Below are 24865 nucleotides of genomic sequence, written 5' to 3' on the forward strand. Positions count from 1 at the left end.
AAATTTTTGATAAAATATTAGTTATTTAAAATATTAAGGATGATTAAATTAATAGCTCTGAGTCCTATAAAGTTAAGATAGCCCCATTTCTGATTTCAAAAATACTATCTTAGTAGGAAAATAAACCTCATGATATTACCTTGAAGAATGAAATAGAACATTTTTTAAATAAGTACTGTTTTAAATTGAAACTCCCATTTCTGTCGCAGTTGGAGGAAGCCTCAGTTATGGTGACTGTCACATGGCTTTGTATGGGGAGTGAGATAAACAGGGCTATTGCTTGTCCTCCTGGTATTTCCCTGCTCTCACAGACATGAGACCTGTGTCCCTGATACTGTCCGAGATTGTGATGCCCTATGAGGTTAGGCAACATAGGGACGACATGGGGGCAAAGAAGACAGAAGGCAAGGAAGGAGGGAATAAAGAAGCTGAATGGGCAGCCACAAAAAGAGCCCGAGTCCACCTGCTTTTAGTGCTGCCACTCTGGTGAACTAGCCTGCGTGCTAAGTGAAAGATCAAGGCTTATAAGTGTGGTACGCTGGGGAGTTTTTGGTAGGAGATCTTACTTCTACTTGAGCTCCATGAAATGATGGTTCAGCCTCTGAAATGAATTAGAATTTCCAGATCTACTTTGTATAATAAACAAGAACTTTTATATTTTGCTGAGTAAATTGAAAATGGAAAGTAATACTTTTATACTTATACTTTATGTTAATACTTTGTTTGCTTGGCGTGTAATAGAGCTTCCTGCAGATTGAAATATATCTGTGACCCATTGCAATTTAGCTTTTTTAGTAACAAAAACCCCTTATCCGCTGCTGTTGAAGTTTATTTCTATTATAAGTTCTCAGATTCTTTAAAAAAAAAATAGATGAATTTATTTCAATTCATTGATTTATAATGAAATTTAACAAAATTATTAAAAAGTGAGATATTGAAATATTTAAACTAAAGAGCTCTTATTGAATTTAATTTTATAGTGTACATTTATAAAAATTTTCCTTGAAGTTTGAAAAATTGCATTGCAAAAGGAGCTATTTTTCAGTGTTACATAGCTATTAATATAGCTTTCCCTGAGGGTGTTCTTATATTTATAATTATGGAATATTTCATTTAGCTTATTAAAGACAGTGTAATGAGTTTAAAAATCCCAACTTATTCCTCCTTTCTCAGCCTTTCTGCTGCTCTTACTTTTCTTTTTTTCTTTTTTTAATATATTTTTATTGATTTTTTACAGAGAGGAAGGGAGAGAGATAGAGAGCTAGAAACGTCGATGAGAGAGAAACATCAACCAGCTACCTCTTGCACACCCCCTACCAGGGATGTGCCCGCAACCAACATACATGCCCTTGACCGGAATCGAACCCGGGACCTTTCAGTCCGCAGACCGACGCTCTACCACTGAGCCAAACTGGTTTTGGCTGCTCTTACTTTTCATTTTACCTGACTCTCTTGCCTCTAGCAATTTTCCTACAAGTCATATCTGAAAGCTGTTTTTGTAATCTCTGGCACCCTAATCTTAACTTCTTCATATTTCTTAGTCTTTAGGAAGGTGATACAATTTTGCTATTGTTGTAATTTTTCTTATAGACAGATTGGAAGGTGATTTGCCTGCCTTCAGTGGGCAGCGCTGATGCTTTTATGCAGGCATGAAGGCCTCAAAGGTCTTGTTTGATGCTAGCAAATGAATAGTGATAAAAATCGCCACCTTTTCCTCTTTTCCTGGTTTCTGATTGACATCCAGAATGGTGCTAGAGTGTCTGCTCTGCCTTTTCTCTAACCAGTAGGATGGCACAGGGGTCTGGAATCTCCTGAGAATAGGCAGAGCTCCGGGCTATTCTTACATTGTCCCCAAAGGAAGAGCCCCAGAGCGTTTTCCCTCTCCCATATCAGGTAGGTTGAGTAGCCTTATTGCTGAGGTTTAGAAATAGAGAAATATATAAAAAATGAAAATTTCAAGTCTATTTTCCCTATAAATTATTGTTAAAACACCTCTTAAAAATAAAACTCAATAGAAGTAATAAGTAATTTTTAGACTTTTATAGTCATATTTATGAAGGTTTAAAAGGGATTAAAATTAATGTCCCTACTTACATATATTGTGAAATTTGGCCTTTATTATTCTTGGGATCTGCTACATGTTTCTGTGGACCTCAGTTTCTCCTTCAAATATTTTCAAAATTGCATCGATTTCTGCATTCTGCAAAAATAGTGTGAATCTATCGATTTTTATTTTCTTAATTCTAAATGACAGTATCCTTTGAATACATTAATTATTTACATTTCATACATACTCTGTTGCCCTATAGATATCTACTTGAAACTTAGATATAAAATAGGAGGAATGGGCCTGTCCAGTGTGGCTCAGTGGTTGAGCATCAACCTATGAACCAGTGGGTCACAGTTAGATTCCCTGCCGGAGCTGCAGGCTCGATCCCCAGAAGGGAGCATGCAGGAGGCAGCCGATCAATGATTCTCTCTTCATTGATATTTTTGTCTTTCTCTACAGGGAGGGATAATTAGAAAAATCGATGAGAGAGAAACATCGATCAGCTGTCTCCATCCATGGTACATGCCCTTGACTGGAATCCAACCTGGGACCCTTGAGTCGCAGGCTGACGCTCTATCCACCAAGTCAAATTGGTTAGGGCATCCCACTTTTATTTTGCTTTGAAAAAAACAATCTTTTTAGACATCACCTTCAAGATCATAATCATAACCTTAAGGGAAAGAGCACCTTTTCCTTTGGCCCATTTGCTCACGGTAGGCAATCTTCTTAGTGCTAAGTATTTTCTTTCAGCCTAAATGCTAAAAATTCTGTACACAGCCATTAATAGGGATGACAGCTACAGTAGCATTCTACTTATGAATATTCATGATGTGAAATCCATAGCATTAATTACATTAATTTACATACCTGAATAAAAGTGAACCATAAGTTATAGTGATAGCTGGGCCCAAAAAAGAACCCTTAGTAACCATATAGTGCTTGCTTTATTTTTTTATTTTTTAAGTGCTATTTAATAAGGGCGGAGGCAACATTTCTTTCAAAAGGCATTTGGGCATTTATAGTTAGAGTTGTTTTCAGCCAAGAATTAAAGCATAGTATAATCCTTCAGTTTTCATAGGATTTTGTAGGGCTTATAAACATTTTTTAAAGGACAAGAGTATAAAGAAAACTTCTATAGTTGAATACAGGTAAAACCTTTTATATGAAAAAGGGAATTAGTGGTTACTTGTCTCTTATTTGTGATTATAGCCCTTTTGTTCTATGAGTTTTTAATTCACCATATTCTGTTGAGAGGAGACATGATTGAAAATGATTCATAATACGTAAGAATGAGGTTTATTTTCACCCAGTTTTGTTATTGAGAAATTCAAATTTTGGGGAATAGTTAAAAACATATGCTATATTTTTAATAAGTAGCATAACAACCACATTGATTTTAAAATATTATAAAATTTATTGTATATTAAAATATTATTAAATTTCTTCAAGCAATATGATATTAAACGTCATCTTTACCTTGAAGATACAGACTGCATTTGTTTTCAATTATATTTTGTCTTTGAAATAGAGTATTAGAAATAACTGGTTAGCCTGGCTCATATGGTTCAGGTCACAGTTCAATTCCCAGTCAGGGCACATGCCTTAGTTTGTGAGCTCGATCCCCAGCAGGGAGCGGGTGCGCAGGAGGCAGCTTATCAATGATTCTCTCTCATCATTGATGTTTTTGTCACTTTCCCTTCTTTCTGAAATCAATAAAAATATATATATTTAAAAACATCAAGAGATAATAGGTTAACCTTACTGTGTTTAGTCAACATATAAAAAAATCAACTGAAGCATATTCAGAGATTGTACAGATGAAAGCAAGTCAGAGTAGACTAGTTTACTTTTTTCCTTCTAGATTTTAGGCATGGATTCCCTCTCCATTAAATTATTCTAATAAATGTCTAAACTTTTTTTTATTATGCTGTTTTAAAAACCTCATTTCAAGTTAATATTTTTCATTTTCTTTGTAATAAAGCAAGTGTTTTATAGCTTCATTTCAGACTGTTCAATATCTGCTCTTTCATAATGAAAACATTAAAGAACAAGACAGATACAATAATATAGGCAAATTATTTCAAATTCTTTATGCTGCAGGACATCAAGGAAATAGCATTCTGAATCATAACAGGGTTCCCCCTTTGCTTTATTATCATCATAGATTTTATGTTAGAACCATAAATGTGGCTAGGACAGTGGTTCTCAACCTGACTACATAGCAGAATAATTTTTTTTTAAAAATATATTTTATTGATTTTTCACAGAGAGGAAGAGAGAGGGATAGAGAGCCAGAAACATCGATGAGAGAGAATCATCGACCAGCTGCCTCCTGCACACCCCCCACTGGGGATGTGCCCGCAACCAAGGTATAATACATGCCCTTGACCGGAATCGAACCCGGGACCCTTCAGTCCGCAGGCCGACGCTCTATCCACTGAGCCACACCGGTGCCGGCGTAGCATAGCAGAATAATTTGAAACCTTTTAAAAATATATAAACCCTGGACCCTGGGGATTTATTTTTTTTAAAGCTCCTTAGGTATTTTCTTTATGCAGTTGAGGAATACATAGGTCTAGGATAGCAAATGCTCCATAGCTGAGGTAAAAAATACTACACTTATCTAGCAGTAGCCTCAGTGGTTGAGCTGCAAAGCCAGAAATAAGGCTCTGATTTTAGAAATAGTAGTTATTAAAGGTTTTCACTTCATCCCAAAAGAGAAGTCCCTTGACATTGTTTTGCATAAAATCCTAACAATTCTAATTATGTGATTTCTCCAGCCCTAATAGATGAGAGGTGGCAAAATCAAGCTAGGAGGCTGTTGGTAGAAGAGGTAATAGCTGTCAGGCATGGGCAGATAGCACAGACAGCTGTGTCAGATCTTAATGCAGTAAGTGACGGACATATAAATATGATGACCTCCAGTCATTAGAGATGGTAGATTATGATCAATAGTCTCTGACGAATCAAGATAGTGTTTGTACATTTTAGAAAGGTTTAAAGTTTTAACTTGGTTAATGTAAAGAAGGGGAGAAAGATGTCATACTTGAAATATTTATTCACTTCAGTAAAATGATAGTGTATTTCCCTATAGCAGCAGATAAATGAGGTATTAATAGGTTTGTAAAAAGAAAAATGTAAAAAAAAGTAATGGTGTCTCTTTGGCTGGATATGGTTTTTCAATGCCAATAATACAGATATACATTTTCAAATCTTAAAATAGCTATTGTGGCTTTTTTGGTTTGCTGTATGCTTTTCCATTTTTTTTATTTTTTTTAACATGTTTTCTTTTACCCCACAGCAATCTCATGGTTTAGGCAGGTCTGTCTGGCTCCAGGTTGCCGAGTCTGCTTACAGATTCACTCTGGGCTCAGTTGCTGGAGGTGAGTGATGTGTCTGTGTGCTTTTTCAAGCTTGTGATCATGTAATATTATCTCACTAGACTGGGACAGATCAGCAAAAGTGCACTTCATTGTTCCCGTGGGTCATGACTGCAGAGCCTTCTGAAGCATTTTTTATTTTTTTTTACCTCTGATCAGAGGACTTGTCATAGCATGGCCATAGCCCCTCTGGCTCCAGTCGGTCTTTAAGACAAAACCTCTGTCATAATGTGAAAATCTTGGATGCAGTGCTGCACTCACCTTAATTATACTGGTTAAAGCCAGTACAAAGCAGTGGAGAATAAGACTGTGTTTCTGGTGTTGGGAGTGAGGGAAGTTAGGAAATGAAGATTTGGGGTACAGATCCCAGAACCTTAGGAAATAAAACAACCTCTCAAAGTGATTCACTTTTGTTTCTCTACTTATTTCTTTTCCTCTTCCCTTTTACTAGTTGAAAACTCTCTGGACTTGTAGCTTATTTGCTAAAATGAACCTCCCCTCCCTGCTCCTGGACAAAATTTAATACTTTTGTGTGTGTTTTTTTCTTTCTGCTTAAATCTCTGCATAGAAATAGTGTAGAATCTAAAATTGCTTTGATGATAAAAACATATCACATGTGATTAAAAAAGTTATGATTTTTCAAAACAAGCCTGAACTGATGAAACTATTATTTTTTCTTTTCAGTCTCAGCTTTAGAAGTTGCAAAGCATGTTTTGGTTTTCAACAATTGAAAAATATAATGTTCTAGTTCCTGTTACACATTTTTTAGACCCTGAGAAATCTAAAGCCTGGCCTTTTTTTAAATTAAATTTTTATTAATTTTATTTTACTGTTTAAAGTATTACATATAGTAGTACATCTATCTTCTTTTTTCCCCCCATTGACCTTCCCCCAGCTTTCCCTACCCCTTGTCACATGCCCTCATCCCACCCCAAAGCACTTGAATGCATGCATATAAGCACAATCAATGGACACAAGGCACTGTTTAAAAAAAAAAAAAAATCTGTATGTAGGATTATATTGAGATTTGGTTTCAGTATTATGGTTGTAACTAAGCTTAATATACCAAAATACTTTAGTAAACTAAAATTTTAAATTATAGTCACTTATGTGTGTGTGTGTGTGTCTGTGTGTGTGTGTGTGTGTATATATAGTCATTTTAAGGAGTAACTGGTATATTTAAGCATTTAATGGGAAATATCAAGCAATATGTTGTTTTAAAAAATTCTTACATATAATAGTTTAATGTTATAGAAAATTGAGTGTTGATTGTTTAATGTTGGTGATGACTTGAAAACCCACTGCAGTTGTTCCCTGAAGCAGCTGTATTTATGGATCCAGTGGTTGCTAGCCTGTGTGGTTCAGCTGTGTATGGGAGGAAAAATAACAGTCTCTTGTGAGAAAAGATATTGTTTTATTTTCTAGTCCTTTGTGATAAGATTTGTTGTCCTCGTAGAGTCTCCATTTAATTGTGCTCTCTTTTATGTCTCAAAATTCTTTTATTTGTAGCTGTGGGAGCCACTGCAGTATATCCTATAGATCTGGTGAAGACCCGCATGCAAAACCAGCGTGGCACTGGCTCTGTGGTGGGAGAGCTGATGTACAAAAACAGCTTTGACTGTTTTAAGAAAGTCTTGCGTTATGAGGGCTTCTTTGGACTCTATCGGGGTGAGTAAGCAAATCTCAGCTGAAGAAGTTAGTGATTTTTATCTTACCAGAAGCAGGTTTTAACTCACTTGTTATGAAAACCAAAGTGTGGCCTGCCCAGACTAGAGTTGTTTTTCTCCTTTTGTATTCCCATTGTTCATTTCTCTTTTTACATTTTTGTTGATAACTAATAATAGTAGTCTTCAAACAAGGTCTTCATTTCTTCTTCTCACTATTCCTATTTCTCGGAATCCAAATCATGTTTGTCCTATTATGGGTCTGTGGTCACTGTGCTTTACAAACTAAGGCACATGTCTGCAGGTGGAATACAGTGGTGATGGCTAAGAAATAGAGAGCTTTTTTTCCTCAAAGAGTGAGAGAGGAGAAATACGCCTCTTCTCTGAAGTAGAAGCCAGGCTGCCACCTGGAGGTAAGTTTACCATCTATCCACTTGTTTCAACTGAAAGAAATATCCAATGTTTTTGTCTCCTCCACGGAGACCATTCATAGGTCTTTTTCACAGAGTCATCTGAAGTTTAACAAAGAAAAGAAATCCTTTTGGCTCCAAGTCTCATTTTTGTTCCTTTCCTCCCTATAGTTCAGAGGCACTGAGTGAAAGCAGAGAGGTTTTCTTTTGCAGGAAACGTTACCACCACCTCTAGGCTGAGCACGGTGCTGTTGGCCTAGAGGCAGCAGCCCCATGCGGAATTCTCTTCACCCCATCGGCTTTGTAAAAACTTGTTCTCTTTGGAGAGGGAATGACTTTCATGTGCATGTTTTCACATTAGAATTTAGGGTTTCCTTTGGGAAGGAGATTAAATTTTTAATCCCTTTGGGCGCCACTTGCAATTCTTTGAAAATACACTCTATATGCCTAAGTCCAGGGCATTTATGTAATTTACTGTACTTGTTTATTTGCACACACAGTCTCATTAATCCCTTGCTGATTCTGAGCTCTGTTGAACTGTTTGGCCTCGAACCTCTTCCTTGGAAAGAAAGGCCAGGCCAAACAAAGATTTATGTTCATGGACAGGAGAAAAACACCTCTGGTTAGCATCATGTACAGACTTTGAGTGAAAAATCTTGCTCTGATATATTTATGTGTGAAAGAGAGGGTCAGGAAGATGTTCATTTTTGGCATTATAAGAAAGTTTTCTGAATAAGAGAGTGTTCTGAAAACTAGGCTCAAATACCCTGTTCTGAGAATGAGTGTAATTAATTTTGCTCAAATACTTAAACCTCTAGCCTCTCTAAATTCTCGATGTATATAGCAAGTATCCTGTGGAAGACTTGTGCATTGTCTAGAATCCAGATCTGTGCATGCGAATGCTTGTTTTAAACTGTATTAAACCCTGCACACCTACATACTATTTAACAGGGAATCTGAGGATTGAATGGTACTTATTTCTTTGACATTTTCAACCCTTTTTTGTTGAATAATGACCTTCCTTCTTGGGATACTTATAAAGAGGATGTCCTGTATTAAAAGGAACCTAGATATATACTAACAGTTTTGCCTTCTCGATGGATGCTTACTGAAGATTTCATTTGTGAGAGATGTCATGTTAATTAAATGAGTCAAATATATCAAGTTGTATGGGGGAGGAAGTAGTGGGGTTGTTAGTTTTATTCAGAATACGAGCTGATAAAATCAGTCCTTTAAATGAGAGACTCTTGTATTAGGGAGAAGATTGTAGGAATCCTGTATGTGAACACTATGATTATTGAGATTGTCATATATTGCTTAGAACTGGTCCATTATTCTGTCAGATGATTGACAAAATTGTTGACAGATAAGCCTACATTTCATTGCATGCAACAATGATAAAATGACATAAATCAGTACTTTATTAAAATTCCATGAGCCTTATTGAGGCTAGTTGTAAAACAAATACACATGCTGACATAGTTGCATGGGAGTCAGACTAAAAGTAATAGGGTTTGGTAATCATGAGGGTTAGAAAGTTAAGACTGCCATCTGCTGATTTATTCTTTTAAATCAGTCTGCAATCCATTAAAGGTGTGTGCAGATTTGTGTTTGTCATTGATAATTCAGTTTGACTGACAGTAGCCATATGTATGATTACTTGCTGGCTCTCAACTCATAGAAAATCACTCAGCAGTGTCCTCAAAGTAGGCTTAAGATCAGCAGTGAGCATGCAAACACATACATAACTACCCCTTGGCTGGGTGATTTAAAGGATATAAAATGTTTATTGTTAGCATCTTTAAAAATCTATGCAAAAAATGTATGCTAACAATTTGGGTAATCTGTGTGCTTTAGAAAGCTGAGCCCTGTGAATATCTACAGATGTTGAATTGTTTATGTATATTTTTCTTTTCCAGTTTGCAGCCAGCCTGGGAAATTTAACTTTCTAAGAATAATAATTTCCTTTATTTTAAGAGGATTCTTTCAAAATGTCTTTAGTTTGACATATATTAGTAAATAAGAATACAGTAGGCATGTGTTTTTGTAGATGATACTGATTAAATGATACATAAAACTGTTTTTCTGTGCAGTTTTGGCTTCCCTTTAAATAAATGAGTACTGAATTCTAGGCTTCTCTAAAGAGAAAATATGGGAGTTGGTATTCTATAATGACCAAGCCACTGTACGCTGTTCCATAGGTAGCATCATTTGTGGCAAAATCTGGGTTTACTTAACAGCTTTGCAGAGCTTTTCCAAGCATACAACATTGGCTTTTCTAAAATGTCTGTTTGTATGCCATTGGTTGTAAAGGGAGGGGATTTTGTTACATTGTTGTTGGCAGTGTTCCAGTATAGAGAAGATCCAGAGGCTCCGTTCCTTCCTCATGCGCTTTTTGGGAGGTGTTAGATAACTAGGCTTTAAAGGAAGCATGCTTAATAGAAGGATTTACAGTTTCAAGAAAGCATAACATTACATTTGACACAAATAATTATTATATACATATACAGAGTTTTTAGGATAATCCATTTTCCCCATTTTATTAAAAACCCTGAAGTGTTCTATGGGTAAGTAACATGGAGAAAACCATTTCTCTTGGGGCTTGTTTATTCATGTCTAGTACATCTATATTGCTAACAATTCTTTCCATTTACCCAGGCCTGATACCACAACTTATAGGGGTTGCTCCAGAAAAGGCTATTAAACTGACCGTAAGTTTTTTTCCATTAAATTTATTGTTGTCTATTTAAATTATCCTTAGAGACTGACACACTATCAAGGCATTTGTAAAATTTTAAACTTATATGTAGACATTTGATAATTTTTCATCTTATCAGACAAATATTTTGCTGATTTGTAAAACCAATAACATATTAGTAGAGGAAATTATGGTTAACTGATGTTAATTCTGATTAACTGATGTTCTCTTTCTAATTAGGTTAATGATTTTGTTCGGGACAAATTCACCAAAAGAGATGGTTCCATTCCACTTTTTGCAGAAATCCTTGCCGGAGGTTGTGTATGTATTAATACTAGACATTTTTCATGGCAAATATGTTCCTTTAACTTTCTTGCACATGAGATATAATATCTGATATTCCCTCTGAACTCAAGGGATTCTAAGCAGATTTTCTCAGTGATCATATGGGTTGACTTTTAAATTTCATTGCATAGTCTAACTGGTTTTAAGTGCAGAAAACAGGTAGTGTTTTGTCAGCTCAGTCTCTTAAAAGCTCCTGAAACATTACCTTTCACATTTTTTGAAGTTCTAATTCTGATTCTTCTTAAATATCACAGTAAATAGTAGTAGTGGAGAGAGTTACCATACATTTATATTGACTGTTACTGTAAGTATGAGATGATGGATTAATTTGGCCATTATATTTTAGGTGTAGGACTGAATAAGCCACTGTGGTATACTTATAATTGTTCTTTAGGGGCCAGAGGATACAGCAAACAACCATAACTATGTTGAGGTTGTGAACAGTTCTGAATGCAGAGGTTCAGATTATATTTACTTAGCGAGTGCACAAAGATTTCTAAAGTGGGAGTGTGACCTTGGATTTAGACCAATTCTCAAATCTAAGAATGCAGCTAAACTAATTTTGTGGTGTTCATTTCACATTTGGTAATACATTATGTGATTTGTTTAAGACACACTTAGTCCATTTTGTCCCCAAAACCCTTAATAACTTTCAATTGAATTAGCTGAAAATCTTGGCTAAACCCTCCTCAGCTGCCTGTGGAACCTGAGGTGATGAGGTCACTGACCTTTGTAGTTTTTAATTCAGAGAACATGCCCTGAGGGTCAGAGAGAGGCTGCTCTGGATTCTCCTTGATGAGTTTTATCAGCCTGGCACATACGTGGGTCCTCACCTCTCTGCAACCAAAGTTCTTGTGGAAGAGGTGGCTTAGTGTGTGTGCACCTGCATGCATGCCCATGTTTAACATCTTTTCATGCATATGGCATTTATCTATCTGCTTTTGTCTATTTTCTTTGGAAAAATGTATGTAGAATTTTTTTCCAATTTTTTTTGCTGTTAATCCTCATCTGAGAATTTTTTTTTCTCCATTGATTTTTAGAGAGAGTGGAAGGGAAAGGGAGAGACAGAAACATTTATGTGAGAGAGACATATCGATTGCTTACCTCTCACATCTGCCCCAATCTAGACCAGGGATCGAGCCTGCAACTGAAATGCATGCCCTTGATTGGAATTAAACCCAAGACCCTTCAGTTCTTGGGCCAATGCTCTGACCACCTAGCCAAACCAGATAGGGCTCTTTGTCCATTTTTAATTGGGTTGTCTTTTATTATTGAGTTACAAGATTTCTTTTTATATCTAGACCTCAGAACAGATTTTTCCCCCCAAATATTTTTGTACTTTCTTGACTGTGTCCTTTGAAGAATTGGACTTTGATTTTAAGGAAGTACAACTTATATTTTCTTTTGTTATTTGAGCTTTTGATGTTATATATTTAAGAAATCATTGCCTAGTCTAAGGTCATGATGATTTATACCTCTGTTTTCTTCTAAGAGTTATAGTTTTAGCTCTTACATTTAGGCCTTTGAGCCTATATACCACTAGAGAACTGGTGCACAAATTCATGCACAGGTGGGGTCCCTGTGCATGAATTTGTGCACCAGGGCTGGGCCAATTGGGCCCTGCCGGCAGGAGGAGGGAGAGATGGGGAGGGGGATCCTGGCTGATCAGGGCCTGCTGGCAAGTGGGGAGGAACAGGGTGCGGCAGGTTGGCCACCAACCCCAAGGAGGGAGCCGGCCCTCGGCCCCCTGGGAAAGGGGTCGCATTCACAGCCACCCACCCCCAGTTCCCTGTCCTAACTTGGGGCCCTAAGGCCCCAGTGGAGTCAGGAGAGAAGGCAGCAGTAGCTGGACTGGGTGTGGAAGGAAAGGATGCCAACGCCGCTGGCCAGCCATGGGAGGTTGGCTGTGGGAGTGCACTGACAACCAGGGGCAGTGTTGAGTGTCTGCCCCCTGGTGGTCATTGCATGTCATAGCAATTGGTCAACAAATAGTTCTGGTCCTTTGGTAGTGACAGTTGCTTAAGCTTTTACAGACAGTCCTTGGGTTATGTTGGTCTTGATGTCCGTCGTTTTGTGGTTATGTCACTATCTCCCACTTATTTATTTATTTATTTAAAAAAAAGTTCTTTCATTTTGATGTATGTACATATGTGCTTTATGTTTTTTATTATTTATTTTCCACAAGTAAAGTTCAGGAATTGTTATCTTTTTTAAAAATGTTTTTTACTGTTTCACTTCATTACTGTTGTGTATGTGCTCCATGTGAGCGACATAGGTGCTTATCCAGGTGGATTTCGACTTATGTCGAAAATCACGTTACATCACACTGTAGGAACAGATCTCTAATGTAACCCGAGGACCTACTGTGCGTGTGTGTGTGTGTGTGTGTGTGTGTGTGTACTTTTCAACCTTAATTTTTTAGGGTATTTTGCCTTGACCAGAGATATCACTAAATGACAGTTCTTTATTGTCAACGTTTTGGTATATTTCCTTATAATATTTTTATATACACGCACACACATGCACACACACACACACACACACACACTCACACACACATATTCCTTTTTAAGCCAGATGGAAGTTTTGTTCACTCTGACTTTCTGATTGCAAATGAAAGCTTCTCTCTGTTTCTGAGGTCAGCAGAGAGTCACAATGGAATTTCTCACTCTAGAAATACAATATAACCTTTGGGAACAGGAGTATAAACAGAGTGCACATTTTCAAATTTTGAATCTTCATTGTGAACATTAAACTCTTGTTTTATGTCTATATCAAAACCTTCCCAAGAGACTGTCAAACACAGAGGGAAAGTAGGAGAGGGTGAGGGAAAGGAGGAGAGATCAACCAAAGGACTTGTATATAAAAATTTTAACATACCTAAATGTACATATATATATTAATTTAGGTATAATTAATGTACCAAAATGAACAGATCTTAGATGTCAGTCTTTTCAATGAGTTTTAACAATTGTATACGCCAATGAAGTCACCACCCAAGACAAGATAAAGAACATTTTACACCAGAAGATTCATTAATGCCTTTTTCCAGTTAATCACTTCTCCCCTCCCCCAGGTACCACTGTTCTGGTTTCTGCCACCAGTTTTGTTTCTTCTCAGATATCATATTCATTTTATTGTTGACAGAATTTTGCTTAACTGTATTTTTAAGTCATATGCTTTCATTTTTTATGAATGAATATCTAAGAGTGTAATAAAGTAGATGTATTTTCAATTTGGTTTTTTGAAATGGGTGGACCATTTTATGGTCTTACTAGAGGCCCAGTGCATGAAATTTGTGCACAGGTGGGGTCCCTAGGCCTGGCCAGTGATCAGGGCCTATTGGGGGCCATCTTGCCCAGTCCTGATCAGGGCTAGGCTGGGCTGGCTGCCAGATGGGGCCTGCTGGATAAGGAGAGGGACCATGGGAGGTTTGCCGGCCAGGGAGAGGGATCAGGAGAGGTTGGCTGGTCATGTGAGATTGGCTATGAGAGCGCACTGACCACTAGGGGGCAACTCCTGCATTAAGCGTCTGCCCCCTAGTGGTCAGTGCCCCCTAGTGGTCAGTGTGCATCATAGCGACTGGTCAACCGATCATTCAGTCATAATGGTCACTTAGGCTTTTATAAATAGAGATCAGTAGTATAGAGTATTCAATTACTGCACATCCTCATCAAAGTCACCAATATTTCATGTTCTTAGGTGGGTTTTAATTTTAGTCATTCTAATTGGTGGAAAATGATATCTTATTGTGGTTTTAATTTGCATTTCCCTAAAGCCTAAAGATATTAAGCATCCTTATATACATTTTTTTTTGTGTGTGTGAAGTATCTGTTCAGATCTTCTGCCTATTTTTCATTGTTATTCATATTTTTATTGTTGATTTATAGTTCTTTAATACATCATAGAGACAGTACTTTGCAAATATATGTGCTGTCAATATTCTTTCTAGTCTATGACTTGATTCTTAATTATCTCAATGGTGTGTATAGTGGTTAGATATATCTGTGAACTTAAGTGGAAAAAATGTAATATCTTTTCAAGTCAACAGAGCAGGAAGTTTGAAAGTTAAATGGACTGACCTATATTTTTTTTCTAAACATTTCTCTGGTATCTGTTTTAATGTTGTTAATTCTAAGTAGAGCACTTACACGACTGGTCCCATTACCTCTTTAGAAAATGTATACTTCTGAATGGATAGAAGTCATAAAACTCCAAATGTATTTACTGCTCAGCAAAGGGCTAGTATAAATCCATCACATTGCAGGTGTTTTCTTAGCCTTGTGTAAACTTAGCCTCTTGAAGAACTCACCCCTTCCCCTGGTATCTTGCTTTCAATTTGCACAGTGCTCTCAAATTAGTTGGTGCACGAGAGCTCTGTTAGGGAGATAAGGCAGTTGTTGGGATCTCTGTTGTCATATTAGGACACCAAGGTTATGACCTATCCAAGGTTACCAAATTAATGGCAATGTAGTTCAACAGGCTGGCAAACTTGGACTCTTTCCACTCTCTACTGCTTCTTCCTTTCATCCCACATGTCATGCACACACAACCCCATGCTGGGTGCAGCAAGAAGTCCACTTGGAGCTTTTACCAACCCTGGGAGCCAAGGTTTACAGCTGGCCAGCCTCCTATGCTGCATGCTCCTCAGCAAGCCGACCTCTCACATCTCTGAACAGTTTTTTGGAAATAGTTCCAGCTCCCATCCCAGGAATCCATGTCCCAGCTGTATGTTTGAATACTTATCTGAACACACATACCTATGCACACAAGTTGAAAGTCCATTTATGCCAAAGTGTCTTGTGATAGGTATATAGGAATTTTGATGCTTCCTTTTCCCTAGTTAGGAGTAGGTGTAGTTTTATCTATTCATATCCTAATACCCTGGCATATATCATCACTCAGCAGTGAGCAAATTGCAATTTATTCCCTTTATCACTGACCTAAACTATATTAGAAAGAACCATAGCATTACACACTGCTTTATAAAAGTCTGAGAATGTTTATGGTTGATGGTGTGTGATACAGTCACTTCCTATTCCTCTTTGGCAATCCTAGTGACAACTGATTCCATGACTTTTATTTGTTTTCTGGTTGTTTTAATTTTACTTTTTAGTTTATCTTTATTGTTGAATCTGGTTATTTTAAGTGCACATATTTTGTACATCTGTTCAAGGAGCTTGTGTGGCTTTACTAGTAAATTGAAGTTAAGATTTTCATCAGTGTCTGTAAGGGAAGCTTTGTAATGAATCGTTCAGACATTTTGTGGTTGGAAGGAAATAGTTGCAGATTATAGGAGACAACCGATCAAAGAAGGAAGTAAACAGGGGGCTTGGTACAGGCAGGACCAGGTCGCCAGCCTCTTTGTGGACTCTGCCCTGGGGTGGGATTGTGAGGGCAGGAGGGTGAACAGGCCTAATCCTGTGTGCAGCCCGTGGCCGCAGGCACATCAGAGGTGTGGTGACATCTCAATATTGCATTCTTTCCCTCCTTACTTTTGCTGTCAGCTTTAGTTGGTTTATTTTCTCATTAAAAAAAAAAAAAAAAAGACACAAGATTAAATGGAAGTTTTTCCATTTTTCCATTTCTATTGTATATGGGTAACTCTCATTCAAAATGAATTTGTTCCCTTTATTGTGTCATTTGTATTTCAGTTCTAAACAAACAACAATACTGAAAAATAAAGACATCTAAGTCAGTTTTAATATTAAGGCTTGCCTCTCCTCAAAATTATAAGCAACAATTCAAAGAGGCAAATTTTGCAGAGAATTAAAAGCTAATTTGGTGATTTGGTGAGTGAAAAAACTCAACAAAGGTATTGTGTAGCCTGGTTTGTTATCTATATAAGCATCAGTACCAGAAGTGGCAAGATGACAAATTAGACAGTGTTCATTTAAGGCATGTAGCTGTGTTATGATGCTTTAATATGAACTTTTATATATCTATTTCAAATCTCTAGCTATATTTGACTAGATTTCGTTGCTTTTCATATATACAGAGGTAGATAAGCTTTCTAAAAAAAAAATTATTGGGACCCTCGTTCATGTAAATTGGTGCAGCCACTATGGAAAACAGTATGGAGTTTCCTCAAAAAATTAGGAATAGAGCTACCATATGACCCAGCAATCCCTCTTCTGGCTTATACCTGACAAATTTAAAAATATTTATTTGCAAAGATATATGCACCCCTCTGTTCATTGCAACATTATTCACGGTTGCCAAGATGTAGATAAGCTTTGTTAAAGCTTTGGATCCACAGAAAACTGGCATTTACTGGTTTTTAAAAAGCATTTAATGTGCATAAATTAATTTACCACAGGGAAGAATGTGTGAAAAAAGACCTAGTCTCTAAAAGAAGCCACTGATTCTAAGGCCAGTTCTGTTATTTTCTGGGAGGTTTTTTAGTTTGGTTTGGCTTGGTTTTGGGGTAGTTAATACATTCATTTAATTCAGAATTTAAAAGGTACAGTGGTGCTTTGAAAATTCTTTCTCCCAGTTATTTCTCTTTTCAGGAGGCAACCAATGTTTTCATCTCTAAACCATTGTGATTTTTAAAAATTTCAGTAAATTTTGACATATTTGTGATCAATATGTACCTAATATTGTATGTTCTGTTTATGTCATTGGCACAATTATATTACCAAATCTTTTTATTTGAATAAGAGCATTTAATTGTTTCTACTTAACTCTTTTCTTATTGGGAATTTAAAAATTTTTTCTGTTTAATTTTGTTGCTGTCAAAATAGCATACATTAGCATCTTTATATAAAAGTATATAAAAATATGAAAAGCTACCATATTTTTCTTTCACAATTTTACACTTCTGAAATTTTGTATATTCATTGTTGATGTTTGCTGTAAGCAGTGTCATTTTTCGGTGTGTTTTTTCCTTCCTATGAAAAGCTGTTGTTAAATGAATAATATCATTTATAATTAATAGAGTCTAAAGTAGAGGAGAAATTATATTTTCTTGTATTTGTTTCTCAGAGAGGAAGCACTAAGTTAAGGAAGTGATAACATTATTATAATCCTAGTTCTGTTACTAGATTTCTTAGCAGAGTGGTTGAATTAATTGAAGATTTTATTCCCCCATTCCCCCTCTTGAATTTAATATATATGAGATAGTGATCAATCTCAGAGTTTAAAAAAGGAGATTGCATATTTGCCATATAGGTTTCCTTTTAAGTGTTATATTCAGAGTTTAAGACAAATTGCAATCTTTATTTTTTTCTAAAATTATTTAGTATTTCTGGGTATTCTGGGTATTATTTGCCTACATATTCCTAGGCCTACTATAGAATGTTTTTTTTTTAAATATTTATTAACTTTAGCCGAAACCGGTTTGGCTCAATGGATAGAGTGTCGGCTTGGGGACTGAAGGTACCCGGGTTTGATTCCGGTCAAGGGCATGTACCTTGGTTGCGGGCACATCCCCAGTAGGCGGTGTGCAAGAGGCAGCTGATCGATGACTCTCTCTCATCGATGTTTCTAACTCTCTCTCTCTCTCCCTTTCTTTCTGTACAAAATCAATAAAATATATTAAAAAAAAATAAAAATAAATAAAATGTTTATTAACTTTAAAAACATATACATACTATGCATTGTTAGCAGTTTTTCTCCATCAGTGCAGTAGAGCACACAGGTGTGAAACACTTGTGGATGTGTGCCTTGCTACCTGCTCACTTGTAGTTTAGTCTTGGGGTTCTGTCCAATGCACCATTGACTCTTAGTATGTGTTCTAGGTAACAAGTCTTCAAAGCATACGACAGTTAATGTGTTTGTTTTAAAATGTAGTCATTTCCTTCTCTTAATTGTACAATTCTTATAAGAAGCCTGTTACACTCAGAAAGAAATCTGAAGAGTTGTTAAAGGAGTGCAAATCTCAGTAAACTGGCAATTATTTCCAAAAGGGTCTGTGAGAGAAGAGGAGGGGAAAACTGGGGTGGGGAATGCTGGTTGGAACTACTGCTCTGTGGGATAACTTACTATGATTAAAACCACAAAAGGGCTTTATATTTACTTAAACATAATATCCACATTTAACAAGTGGCAACAGGAGTCGACATTGTCTGGTGGCTGGCAAATTTTGGGGATTATAATAAAAATTTGTGTTTCTACTATTATTTTTTAATCTGCTTTAGTTTAGAACATAAAGTACATTTCCCCAAAGATAGTCTTTGCAACCATTCTTTCAATAAGAGATTTCAAAGAAGTAGCAAACTTTATCAATTGGTTTGGTCTTTAATACTAGCTACAGGAGCAATTATTTGGATTATCATGTTAACATAATTTTTCACCCATCAATCTTTTTGAAAGTATTGTTTGCTTAGATTGAAACATTGAAATGTTTCCTCCTGCTTGTAGTGCAACAGATTAAAAGAAACACAGGCAACTCAACATGTAAAACTGGGTCAGTCAGTCACCCGGGGACCTGTGTGCCAGTGGTCTGGATTGTGTGAGCTGGGAGTTGCACAAAACCCAGAGAGAGACAGCAAATTGCTGCACCTTTCCGCTTGGTGGACAAAAGGGATTCGGGCCCTGGGGAATCCAGGACAATAGCTTCCCAGGAAGGGGGAAGGAATCTAGTGTCAATGTTGGCAGTTGTGGATGTTAATGGGAGTGAAGGGTCAGGATTGGAACTGGAGTCGTTGGGGGCTTATAGCCCCAGGCCAGTTAGGAGAATGGGCTGGGACTTATTTGTGCCCCTTGGAAGGAGGTCTGGGAGGGTTGTGCTATTTAGAAAACTGAACATGAATGTGAGTGAAGATAGAATGAAGTTGTTACAGTGTCCCAAAGGGCATACATTTCCTGTTTCACATGTGATATACTATTACAGTGAAGTTATGATTATATAATACTAGAGGCCCGGTGCATGAAATTTGTGCATTGGGGGGGGGGTGTCCCTCAGCGCATTCTTGCAAGGGGGCCCCCTAGTAGGGTCCCTAGGCCTGGCTGGTGATCAGTGCCTATCGGGGCTTTCCTTCCCTTGGCTGCTGGCAACTGGCCCCACGATCAATTGCATCACACCCGCCTTGACTAGCCTTGTGCTAGTTTATATCATAGTGTGGTTGTTTGTAAGGTCGTCTGGACAGTGTTCTGCTGTTCGGTCATTTGGTTGATTTGCATATTGTGCCTTTATAATAATAAAAGCATAATTTGCTCATTAGACCGGACAGCCGAACGACCTTTCAGACATCTTTCTGGATGACTTTCTGGACGAAGCTGGGGCTGCGAGAGCTGAGGCAAACTGCTGCAGCTAGCCCTGCAAGGGCCAAGGCGAGCTGCCACAGCTGTGAGGGCCAAGCCCCTTGAATAAATTTCGTGCATCCGGCCTTTCGTTATTATAGATAATTATGTCAATATGGTTATGAGTATATAACGTAAATAGCTACAGGTGAAATGAAGCTGTGCAAACGAGACTTTTTTCACTCCATGAATAGAGATATGTATTTAAGTTTTTATAAGCGTATTCATTTTTATATATCCATGTATATATACATTCTTTCTTATAGAAACCAGAAAAGGAGTTGATAACAGTTTTGTTAAACATTCTTTTTCCCCCCTCTACTAGTTAACGGATTTCAGATGCAAATACCCGCATTATCCAAGTTCAGATGTCTACCAGGCACTTGAGATATGGACATGGCTTTGACTTGTCTGTGTTGTACTCATGGGAATTGGGTATTCATTTCCCAGCTCTGCCTTGAAGAATTTTTCTGGTTTTGTGTTGAAATAATACTGACATTGTCTTAATGAATTCTCTCCTTTTGTGTGGGCATTGCTGTGTAGAGATTTGCTCAGGATAATACATTTTAAATTTGAACCAGAAGAGACTTCCCATCTCACTTAAGGCACCTCCGTGGGCAACATTGTTTTACTTGTTCTACAACCCAAGGAAGTGGTGGCTGAGCTAAAGAAAGCGAATAGTTGCTGAGATGAGGAAAGAAACTATTGTAGATTCGAATTTTTGTTCCAGTTCCTAAGAGACACCAAGCATCTCTTTCCCTCTCATCGGAGCTCCCCACTGCCACATTTGGCTTCACTTTTGGGTTCAAATGAGTTTATTAGTTTTGCCATTTTGTATATAGCCGGGCTGACCCTGGAAAGACTGGTCTGAGAAACACTTGACATTTCAAGTCCAAACAAGCCATAGATTGGCTTGAGCAGTTTGGGACCATCCCTGTGAACTGGCCAAAGCTGTGCTCCCATTTCCTGGTGAGGAGGGAGACGTAGAGTGGGTACAACTTGGAGGCTTCTTTGGATTTTTTCTTATTACACTGCCAGTCAGGCTCTGATTTGGAAATCTGCTTCTCTCTCCTCCCTTTTCTGCAGGCTGGCGGCTCTCAGGTCATCTTTACCAACCCACTGGAGATTGTAAAGATTCGGTTGCAGGTGGCTGGGGAGATCACCACAGGGCCCAGGGTCAGTGCCCTCAATGTGCTCCGAGACCTGGGACTTTTTGGTTTGTATAAGGTGGGTAGTTTCCCTCCGGTTATGATGGTCTCCACAGAAATGTGAAAGAAAGTGGAAACCAGTCTCCCCTCCTACCCCCCCCCCCCCAAAAAAAAAAAGGAAAAGCTGTCTTGTCCAGCAGGGTAGTTCCTAGAGCAGAAAATCAAACAAAAGGAAAAATCAGGACAGGTGCATCAGAGGCAGAAGCTATACGAGCACAGCTCCTGGTGTCACCCGCAGGCTCCGGTGAACCTGCTGGCAGGGCCGGGCTGCAGACCTGCTGGCTGAGGCTCACGGCCTTTATTGGATGACGGGCTTGGGAAAAGTTTCTTTGGTGGTGTCTTTGGCTGGTTTAGGACTTCTAGATGGTCTTATGTTTATTTTGAGTCTGAGTTATCTCTATTGTTATCTTCCCAGTAGGAGCTTCTCTTTGTCCTAATAATTTGACCACAGTGAAACAGTAGTCGACTTTGGTAGGATTCGGGCCTTTAAGAAGTTAAGTGGTGGGATTTGTCAATAATGAATTCCATTAAAAAAATAGAGTGTATTGTACTTTAGCAAAATGCCAGTCAACAGATTCCTTCCCTGCAGGAATACTTATTCCCATTATTACAGATCAGATGTAATGGAGCAGAAGCTGTTATTTCTCTTAAACAAGGAAGAGTATTTCTTTTCATTCTTTTGCCTGGTATAAGGAGGGATACGTAAACTTGGCTGCTATAGACAACTGAGTTTCCACAACATCTGATTTATTTATAGATCCGTCACCGCGTAAATGTGTCAGTTGGCTTCTGGAGCAGCAAATTAGAATGAGAAATTCTGTGGATTAGACTCAGAGACAGGGCTCTCAGGAGACCAGTAGAGCAGTGATGTCTATCTTGAGTTTTGTACACATTCTGTCCCTTCCACCCCCAATTCCCATCCTTTTTGGAATTCCCTTTGAGACTGAATTTATGAATTAAAAAAAAAAATTAAAAACATTTTAGGTGATGTCTTTTTCTGTTGTTGCTGTTAATTTTCATTGCCTCTGCACGTGCCCTGGGGTCGAACCTGCTACCTAAGTATGTGCCTTTGACCGGGAATCAAACCTGCCACCCTTCAGTGGGTGGGTGGACACTCTAACCATTAAGCAACACTGGCCAGGGCCAATTCAGGTGTCCTTTAAAAATAGCTATTAAAGTCTGGCCTGTGGCTCAATGGTTGAGCGTCAACCAGTGAATCAGGAGGTTTTGGTTCAACTTTCTGGTCAGGGAACATGCCTGGGTTGCGGGCTCAACTCCCAGTAGAGTGTGTGCAGGAGGCAGCCGATCAATGGTTCATCATTGATGTTTCTATCTCTCTCCTCCTCTCCTTTCCTCTCTGAAATCAATAAAATTATATTTTTAAAAATAGCCATTAGGGAACTAAGTACCAAAGCTGGACTATTCACCTGGCTCTGTAAAGCCCTGGGCAGTAGAACATGTGTGACCTTAGTCACTGAGACAGACTGTCCCTGGTGGCTTTCTACCCCCATGGAAACCTCCTGCTGAAATATTCCATCTGGGTCCCCCCAGTCCTGTGCTATTTAGGACATGGGAAAAAGGAACATTGGTGGTTTTTTACCCCTTCTTTTCCCACTGCCACTGCCCATAGCTTCTTACCTGACTCTCACGGGCTCTAGCCGGTGTGGATTGAATTGGTAATTTATTAGTTTTGGTGCTGCCTTTGCTGGCTGCTTTGGCATCAAGCTATTAATATTGGGTCTCCAAGTCTATTCCCTGCCACCTCTACCTCCAACCCCATCAAAGCCAAACAGAATAAGCCTGGAGGTTTGAGAATTGAATTTTTCTATACTGGAAATGCCAGAAAATTCTTAGTTGTCAAAATGATGTTATTGTCCAGTTAACTAACTATAGGACTCTGGACTTCATCAGCCTTTCTCAAGCTTTGAGTCATGTAAGCTTCTCTGTGTCCCACCAGTTCAGTTCTCCCCACTTCCCTTCCACATCAATCCCAGTGCTGTCTGCGGGGCACCTCAGGCTTGTCGCCGTGGGGACACTCACACCCTGTTTGAACAACTGTTTTGCTCTGTTTCCTCACTGTGTGACAGGGTGCCAAAGCGTGTTTCCTCCGAGACATTCCCTTCTCTGCCATCTATTTTCCTGTGTATGCTCATTGCAAACTACTTCTGGCTGATGAAAACGGACGCGTGGGAGGTGCGAATCTGCTGGCAGCTGGAGCCATGGCAGGTAACACAGTTGTTTTTTAAGCCAAAAGAACCCTCCCCCATTCTCCTTAAGAAGCACAGAATCTCTGTGTACTTTCCCTCTTTATTTCTGGAAGGGTTATTGTTCGTATCTGACTTAGTTTAAATGTGATCGCTTTTACTCCTTTGTGGGATGTGCTGTAGTTCTGATGAGAGTTAATTACATTTGCATAATGTGGATAAACAGCTTAATGCCGCTTAGCAACTTGGAGCCAAATTAGATCTGCCCATCTAAATTGGGCTTTCATCATCAACGTGTTCCTTAGCCTTCTGTGCCCCTCAAACGTTGGGTGCAGCCAAGCTAAGTGTTAAGGTGGAAAAGTTATTTATCAAACCATTGCTTTGTTGTATCTCATGCTGATGCATAGGTCTGGTATGCCCTCACTTTCTAGCATATTGGAATCTATAAGATTTGCCTCAAACTTGAGCTTTTATCATAAAGATGTTCCTGTGTCTTCTGCCATCGTCCTTAGATCAGAGGAAGCAATGCTTCCCCAGCAAACCACCTTGTCCTTGATTGGCATCTCTTCTCTGCCTCTTAATGCTTTCTGCCTTTTATTAATGGGGGTTTGTATAGTTTTACCTTCTGTACTAGACTTGGAGCTCCTTAAGGGGAGAGGTTTCATTCTGTTCACCCTTGCCTTCCCTATGTGGCCAGCATAGTAATCTATATATATAAAAGGCTAAGTGACCAATTAACTGTCCACTGACTGACCGACCGTCCAACTGTTCGGTACATATGACACACATTGGCAATGTAAACATAAACGTTGACTTGTGCATGTCCTTTTCACCCTGGATGACAGGGAATGACGTGATGATTAGGAAACGCTCCCACAGCCCTTCCTAGCTTGGTTCCGTGGATAGAGCATCACCCCACGGACGGAAGGGTTGTGAGTTTGCGAGTTCAATTCTGGTCAAGGGCACACACCTCCATTGCAGGCTCCATTCCTGGCCCTGGTTGGGGCATGTGTAGAAGGCAACCAGTCTGTGTCTCTCCCTCCTTCCACTCTCTCTCAAAATAAATGGAAAAAACCCCTCAGGTAAGGATTAATAACAAAAGAAACTCTCCCAGGGAGCTTTGAGCCCTTATTTGGGGTTCAGGAAGTCCCCTCTCTTCTGGCATTTGGAACTTCAGTCAATTGCATGCGCATTTGAGAGGCAGTAAAGCTACCAGCTCAGCCTCGGCACTGAGTGCTCACCCAGCCCCATGGTGCTCACCAAAGTCTCCCCGTTTTAATTGGGGCCAGCAGGTTTCCCTTTGTCTTCTTTCATAACCAGCAGCATAACCAGCCAGAGCAGTGTAATCGCAGACAGGCCTGTGCCAGTGCCTGATGGAGCCAAGTAAACACTCCACAGAACTGTCAGGACCAACTTCTCACCCACAGACAATTGATGTCAGTTTTCAGAATGAGAGATGAATTTGTCTAATTTTTACCCATGAAGCTTTGCTGGCAGGCACTGAGAATATTCAGAATTCAGAACATTTGAAAGACAGGCAGTTACCCAGTTTCAGCTGCGTAAGGAGCAGAGCCCTGTGGTGAAGCTGTGAGCCTCTCCCCCGAGGAGGGTCGCCTGGCTCCTGTGTTTCCTGGTTTGCTTTATAAGGAAAAGGTGGTTC

The 24865-nt window shown here is 38.7% G+C and overlaps 1 protein-coding gene across 4 annotated transcripts in view; it reads left to right on the forward strand.

The window, feature by feature from the left end:
• The window catches only part of SLC25A12 (solute carrier family 25 member 12), a 149638-nt gene that overhangs the window by 121573 nt on the left and 3200 nt on the right, over nt 1–24865 (forward strand). For all 4 annotated transcript variants that reach the window (XM_036421891.2, XM_036421892.2, XM_036421893.2 and 1 more), the window contains 6 exons: nt 5352–5433; nt 6940–7098; nt 10163–10215; nt 10443–10523; nt 20880–21020; nt 23089–23227. In XM_036421891.2, the coding sequence (XP_036277784.1) occupies nt 5352–5433; nt 6940–7098; nt 10163–10215; nt 10443–10523; nt 20880–21020; nt 23089–23227 (655 nt within the window). The remainder of the gene's footprint in view (nt 1–5351; nt 5434–6939; nt 7099–10162; nt 10216–10442; nt 10524–20879; nt 21021–23088; nt 23228–24865) is intronic.

The sequence above is a fragment of the Pipistrellus kuhlii genome, unplaced genomic scaffold, assembly GCF_014108245.1.
Source record: "Pipistrellus kuhlii isolate mPipKuh1 unplaced genomic scaffold, mPipKuh1.p scaffold_m20_p_7, whole genome shotgun sequence".
NCBI lineage: Eukaryota > Metazoa > Chordata > Mammalia > Chiroptera > Vespertilionidae > Pipistrellus > Pipistrellus kuhlii.